Source organism: Hordeum vulgare, chromosome 3H, assembly GCF_904849725.1.
Source record: "Hordeum vulgare subsp. vulgare chromosome 3H, MorexV3_pseudomolecules_assembly, whole genome shotgun sequence".
Taxonomy (NCBI): Eukaryota; Viridiplantae; Streptophyta; class Magnoliopsida; order Poales; family Poaceae; genus Hordeum; species Hordeum vulgare.
Genome location: NC_058520.1, coordinates 114,167,619 through 114,174,957, shown reverse-complemented (window position 1 = coordinate 114,174,957; position 7,339 = coordinate 114,167,619). Strand labels below are relative to the sequence as shown.

The 7,339-nt window shown below is 45.7% G+C and overlaps 1 protein-coding gene across 1 annotated transcript; it reads left to right on the top strand.

Moving 5' to 3' along the window:
• Positions 1 to 300: 300 nt before the first annotated feature.
• Positions 301 to 1,325, top strand: LOC123439638. Its single transcript, XM_045116327.1, has 3 exons — positions 301 to 734; positions 846 to 970; positions 1,058 to 1,325. Exons 1-3 carry the CDS (start codon positions 645 to 647, stop codon positions 1,197 to 1,199), a joined length of 357 nt encoding a protein of 118 aa, XP_044972262.1. The 5' UTR covers positions 301 to 644; the 3' UTR covers positions 1,200 to 1,325.
• The last annotated feature ends 6,014 nt before the right edge of the window (positions 1,326 to 7,339 follow it).

Below are 7,339 nucleotides of genomic sequence, written 5' to 3'. Positions count from 1 at the left end.
GCAGGCCGGCGACATGGGGCAGCACGAGAAGGAGCTGTGTCGTTGAAGAGGGAAAGAGGAGGATCAGCCTCGCTCAAATGGATAGAGGAGAGAGAAGGGGGAGGATAGAGAGGGCGATGTCAAAGAAAATGCTAGATACCCAATATACTGTGGGCCACACCCATGCGATGCACCCCGCACGGATCACAGCTCCCCGCCACACGGGAGGACGAGGATGCGCACGCCATTCGTTAGATTTTCCCGGGAATAAAACATACAGTTGATTCATTTGCATCTCCCTCTCGTTTAGATTACAACAGGTTGCACGAGTTCAAGGACTGTATTCTACCATGCTGACAACGATGCGGTTTTCTACTAGGAGGCCGTGTTCGAGTCGGATGCTGGCAACCCCAGCTGGTGATATAATGAAGAACGGGAAGAGTGCATCACGTCTGCGGGAGAAGATTGAGGAACTCGAATAGACTCGGCGGCGAGACTAGAAGTAGTACTCCTATAAGTTAGATCGGCGAGATCTGCGACTGAATAATCCTCTCCGATGGCGGCGGCATCCGTAAGGTTTGCTGCGAGGAAGATCTTCGGTCGCGCCCTTGAGCGACCACAGGCGTTCTTTTACCACGGCCGCTTCAGCGGCCGTCAAGGAGGAGATGAGGCGGGTGCGGCCAAGGTTTGGCCATGGCGGGGGTTCACTTCGCCGGTTCACCTCCTCCTCATCACCAAACGTTCCTAATGATAAGGTACGCACACTTTTCACAGGCCGGGGATATCAGATCTAGTTCCATTATCAAATTTTGTTTGTCACTGTTTGCAGTTAACAGCAAAATCCGTGCATCTGAATTTCTTTGCAGCATGTAGGCAAATCTGGTCCCCCAAGTGCCCCCCCAAGCGAGCCCTTGCCGCCTGATTCGACTGAGTTAATCGGTAATCTTCACCCTGACACTCTAGTGATGGTCCCTATATCACTTGGTACATGGTACGTACTGATTAAGTATTATGCACTTCACATGTTTCCTAATGATTTTGTGGAAATGTTCTTGATCCTTCTCTTTTGTAATTGTAGGTCAGCAAGCAACCCCCGGATTTTATTCAATTTTCTCAAACTAGCTGTTGGGACGACTGTGTTTTGCGCTGCAGCAGTCTACTTGGAGGTCAAGTATATACGTGAAAGGCAAGCAGCATCAAAAGAACAAAAGGATGATTGAGTGTCAGATGTGTCTTTAGTTTCCGTGAGCAATCGTTATTATGATTGCTATGTCTCGTAGCTTGTATCTGTATCGACTTTGTGTAAGTATGCAATGCTCGTGGCGATTTACGACATTTTCTCGGCAGTGATCTGCGCTGGTCTAAATTTAAGCGGTCACATCCTATGCGTCGGATTTGACCTTTCTTGGCCGTCAGATCTCTCTCTATTCTCTCCTCACCTTATCATCAACCTCGCGCATGGAAGGAAAAGGAGAGGAAGGAGAGAGCCGCCCCCACACGCACCAACCGCCTTGCTTTGCGTTTTCATCTGCTTCACCGTCGGTCGTCGCTGGTTGTCGCCCTCGTAGTCCGTTTGCGTCGCCGGGCAAGGCTCTTCCCGTCGTCCTCGCCGCCACCAGCTCCACCCTGCACCATGTGGTTGCATCTCCATGCGGTTGCGGTTGTAGCTCCGATTGCGACGGCAACTGCTCGCCGACGCACTCGCCGTTGCTCATGTCCGTCGGTCGCTCCTCACCCCTTGTGTTGCAAATGTTGGACAAAAAGCTTCAATCATCAGATGAAAAAAGCTTCAACCAGCACTGCAAATCAGGGAAAGATACAACCGATGGCACAAAATGTTTTTAACCTTAGATGAAAAAGTTTCAATCACATGATAGAGAGAGCTTTAACCAAGCGCTGCTCAAAAACGAAAAAAGTTTCAAACATTTTAAGAAAAGCTTCAAGCATGTATGCAAAAAGGTTCAACCGCGTATATAAAAGCTTCAACCGTTAAGAAAAAAAAAAGCTTTAATCAAACATTGTAAGGAAAAAAGCTACAAACTTTGACAAAAAAAGCTTCAATTGTATATGAAAAAAAGCTTCAGTCGGCTACCGACAAAGGAAAAGTTGTGACTGCAGCGCGCGGTCACCTCGGTCATCGTCGTCACACAACCCGGTCGTCGTGGGGTTGCAGCACGTGGACGTCATGATGGTAGCACTCCGTCACCCCCGATGAAGTTCCATCAGGCGAGAGAGGGTGGCGCTGGTGGAGTCCTCGCCAGAGCGCCAGAAAAGGTGCGACGCTCGCCGACATCGCCAGAGAAGATGCGATGCTCACCGACAGCGCCTGAGGTTGCCGGGGGAGGAAGAAGAAGATAAGGCAAAAAAAAGTGAGGGGAGGACGTGAAGACGTTAGATCTACTACGATCGAACGCGAGCCACACGACCGGCCCAACGTTTCGGCCGGCGCGCTGGTGTAAAAGTGTTTCCCTTATTTTTTGAGTGGAAATTGCTGCTATATTCATCAAGATACAATTTGAGGCAACAAGCTCGCAAACTCAGGGGTACCTGGAACAAGTCTTGCATATCTTATTCAAGCTGACTTCCCTAGCAAAAGTGTGTGCAACTTTATTCGCTTACCGTCGCACCCATCTAACCCTGACTCCTCAAACGTGCCAAGGAGTTCTTTTACCTGCTCCATGATAGAACCGTTTCCGGACAAATCCCTGGTTCCATTGCTTATCTTGCACCGCTAGCTGGGAGTCTGATTCCAGATAATTTTTGGAGTCCCTGCCTTCGTAGCTAACTGAAGAACTTGCCTACAAGCCAGGAGTTCTGTTTTGCTCCTCCTCGATAGTGTGTGGAGAAAAAATGTCCACTACAGGTTTGGCGCCAGGATCCTGCATCTCGTGCTTGCTTGGGTGGTCACACTCCAGTGTTCAACCCCTCTGCTGCTGTTTCCATGTCCCCTAGGCGCACGATTTTGGATCAGCAGTAGCCAGTTCATCGCTGGGAGGCCTTTGGCATTTCCTATTTCGCGCCACAGGCGCCAGTTAACGTGCACTTTTGTTAACTGGCGCCTGTGGCGTTCGAAGTGGGCCGGCCCTTCTAGGTGTTTGTAACGTTTTGAAAAAACTATAAACTTACTTGAATATTGATGAATTTTTTTACATTCCAACGAATACTTTTTCAGATTGATGAACTTTTTTAAATATTGATAAAGCTTTTTTGAAATTTGATGCACATCTTTTTAAAAAGGATGATTTTTTTACTATTTATGAACTTTTTTAGTTTAATGAACATTTTTTAGAATAGATGATTGTTTTTTGAATTTTTTTGAACTTTTTCAAATTTATTGAATTTTTTAAAATTTTAATGAAATTTTCCTAAATTGGATAAACTTTTTTTCATTTTGAATGAACTTTTTTTCAAATTGATGAACCTTTTTTAAAGATATGATTTTTTTTCAAATGGATAAACCTTTTTCTTTAAATTTGTAAATTGTTTTATTTTATATATTTTTCATAACAAAAAAAAGAAAAAAGAAAAAACTGGACAACACTCTAGTGGGCTGGCCCATGCGAACAGCGCCGCATGCGTCGGATTGTTAACGGGCACTTGCAGCGCTGCATAGGAGCTCCCGAGGCATTCGTCCCTCAAACACTAGCCATTGATTTCTCTAGGATCAAGGGGCCAACATACGGCCCATTGGATGCTCAGCCTCACAAGGAGATTGTTTTCGGTCTCGGGCGCACATGCACTCACACACGGCCACCGATGATGGGCCATTGATGCGTCCTGATGTGTAGCTGATGCGCCACAAGGATTTCTTTAAACTTAGAGCAGAATTTTGCAGCAAGAGATATCTCTCATAGCCATTGTGCAATCAGCTCAACAATGTAAATTTAGAGCGAGATTTTATCAAACTGAATCTTGCTCAATAGATTTAGTTATGTTGCTAAAAATTCGGTATTGTATACTGCTATGAATATAAAAGCCATGTTTGACAGCTCTCCGTTCTGCACCTCCGCTCATGAAGCGGCCGGAGCGGAGTGGCCTGTAGCCTATTTCCGTGGAGTCGTGAAAGTGGTGCCCCGTCTGCTCCCGTATTTTATGAAGCTCAATGGTTGCCGAAGAGGCTCAAAGTGTACCGCTTATTGCAAGCAAGTCTAGAATCCAGTCTATAAATCAGTTAACTGCATTTTGACACAGTAGTTAACTGAATTTGCTGTCATCTTTACCAAATGTTGTTTGCCCGTTTGTTCTGCTTCTCACATTCTCCTATGTTTGCTAAGAGATGATTAACTTCCTTCTGTAATTATTCACATGTTAGATGCGCCAACTTCCTTTCGCAAAAATTTGCCACCTTCACCAACATTTTGACGGACTTATTGCTTAGTTATTTTTCTAACCAACCAACGATGCATGGAAATCTGCTAGATAACCCCAAGTCCACAGCAAAGGAGGAAGAAAGTGAAACATGAAGTTGATCAGCTTATCCATCAGCTAGATAACCCCAAGTGCAATTAGGTTCACGGCTAATGGAGGAAAAAGACAAATAATTGGATTGTTGTTCTCAACAATGGGTGTTGATGTTTGCATGATCGGTGTTAGTCCAAGCTAATCCAAGTACTGAATTACTCCTTATTGGAGTACCGTCATTTAACAGTAAACTGCATTACTGTCATTTAACAATAAACTGAATTTTAAATTTGGTATGTACTGAACTTGCTAGAGTACAAATTTATGCATTACTCCATATTTTCTGAACTACCGTCGTTTACTCCATACTCCAAATTTTCTCCAAATTTATGCATTACTCCTTGCTGGAGTATTTTTTAAATACTCCTACTGTTAAAATGGTCATGTTATATAAAGTTCATATGTATATGTGCTGAAAATTCAATTATATTGACATATTGAAAACTTTAGTGAAAAATTCAATTAAAATTTAGTCACCATTCTGAATTTTGATATTGCTTCATACAACTCCATCTAACTTCATACAGCTCAAGGCGACTGATTTTTTTGAATTCTTCGGGACACAAGCAGTTGAAGAGGATATCATAGGCTTGAGCATTGAATTGAAGCATCTTTAGTTCTTCCACCGCCGCATCATGATCCCGTTCTTTTCCTTCTCCGAAAAATCACCTTGCACGCCAACACGAACAAGAGCCCAAACGGCAGGATTATGACCAAGAATATGCATGTTCATCTTATGCTTCGAACTAGCGAAATTAGTACCATCGAAATATGGACCTCTACTCTGATAATTTCTCTCACTAGACGTCATACTCTCCTAGGTTATGAAACCAATGCAATGAACACCAAAGCTCTGATACCACTTGTAAGATCGAAAGTATGTCTAGAAGGAGGTGATTAAACTACTTGACAAGATAAAAACTTAGCCATTTCCCTATTTTAGTTGTGGGCTAGTTTTACCAATTATGACTAGTCAAGTACACCCTATACATGCACATCTAAGAGTATAGCAACGGAAAGTAAGACATGCAAATGTAAAGTAGAGAGTAAGGTAGGAAGATCAAACGCAAAGGTTAACACGGCGATTTTTGGCATGGTTCCGATAGGTGGCGCTATCATATGTCCATGTTAGTGGAGACTTCAACCCACGGAGGATAACGGGTGCGAGAGTCCACGGAGGGTTCCACCCACAAGGGGTTCACGAAGAAGAGGCCTTGTTTATTCCACCACGGCTTCCGTCCATACAGTACTAGCCTCACTCACGGTAGATCTTCACGAAGTAGGCGACCTCCTTGCCCTTATAAACATCTTGGTTCTGTTGGGGAACGTCGCATGGGAAACAAAAAATTTCCTACGCGCACGAAGACCTATCATGGTGATGTCCATCTACGAGAGGGGATGAGTGATCTACGTACCCTTGTAGATCGTACAGCAGAAGCGATTAGAGATCGCGGTTGATGTAGTGGAACGTCCTCACGTCCCTCGATCCGCCCCGCGAACAATCCCGCGATCAGTCCCACGATCTAGTACCGAACGGACGGCACCTCCGCGTTCAGCACACGTACAACTCGACGATGATCTCGGCCTTCTTGATCCAGCAAGAGAGACGGAGAGGTAGAAGAGTTCTCCGGCAGCGTAACGGCGCTCCGGAGGTTGGTGATGATCTTGTCTCAGCAGGGCTCCGCCCGAGCTCCGCAGAAACACGATCTAGAGGAAAAACTATGGAGGTATGTGGTCGGGCAGCCGTGAGAAAGTCGTCTCAAATCTGCCCTAAAAGCCCCATATATATAGGAGGTGGGAGGGAGACCTTGCCTTGGGGTCCAAGGGAACCCCAAGGGGTCGGCCGAGCCAGGGGGGAGGACTCTCCCCCCCAAACCGAGTCCTACTTGGTTTGGTGGGAGGGAGTCCTTCCCCCTTCCCACCTCTCCCTTTTTTTTTCTCTCCTTTGATATTTTCTCTTCCTTGGCGCATAGGATTTGGTGGGCTGTCCCACCAGCCCACTAAGGGCTGGTGTGACCCCCCCAAATACCTATGGGCTTCCCCGGAGTGGGTTGCCCCCCTCCGGTGAACCCCCGGAACCCATTCGTCATTCCCGGTACATTCCCGGTAACTCCGAAAACCTTCCGGTAATCAAATGAGGTCATCCTATATATCAATCTTCGTTTCCGGACCATTCCGGAAACCCTCGTGACGTCCGTGATCTCATCCGGGACTCCGAACAACATTCGGTAACCAACCATATAACTCAAATACGCATAAAACAACGTCGAACCTTAAGTGTGCAGACCCTGCGGGTTCGAGAACTATGTAGACATGACCCGAGAGACTCCTCGGTCAATATCCAATAGCGGGACCTGGATGCCCATATTGGATCCTACATATTCTACGAAGATCTTATCGTTTGAACCTCAGTGCCAAGGATTCGTATAATCCCGTATGTCATTCCCTTTGTCCTTCGGTATGTTACTTGCCCGAGATTCGATCGTTAGTATCCGCATACCTATTTCAATCTCGTTTACCGGCAAGTCTCTTTACTCGTTCCGTAATACAAGATCCCGCAACTTACACTAAGGTACATTGCTTGCAAGGCTTGTGTGTGATGTTGTATTACCGAGTGGGCCCCGAGATACCTCTCCGTCACACGGAGTGACAAATCCCAGTCTTGATCCATACTAACTCAACTAACACCTTCGGGGATACCTGTAGAGCATCTTTATAGTCACCCAGTTACGTTGCGACGTTTGATACACACAAAGCATTCCTCCGGTGTCAGTGAGTTATATGAGCTCATGGTCATAGGAATAAATACTTGACACGCAGAAAACAGTAGCAACAAAATGACACGATCAACATGCTACGTCTATTAGTTTGGGTCTAGTCCATCACGTGATTCTCCCAA

Bases quoted from the DNA above. Each gene is read 5' to 3' on its own strand.
- LOC123439638 (XM_045116327.1), top strand. From the start codon at position 645: ATGAGGCGGGTGCGGCCAAGGTTTGGCCATGGCGGGGGTTCACTTCGC. The intron at 735-845 runs GTACGCACACTT...ATTTCTTTGCAG, and splicing joins CAAACGTTCCTAATGATAAG to CATGTAGGCAAATCTGGTCC. The intron at 971-1,057 runs GTACGTACTGAT...TTGTAATTGTAG, and splicing joins CCTATATCACTTGGTACATG to GTCAGCAAGCAACCCCCGGA.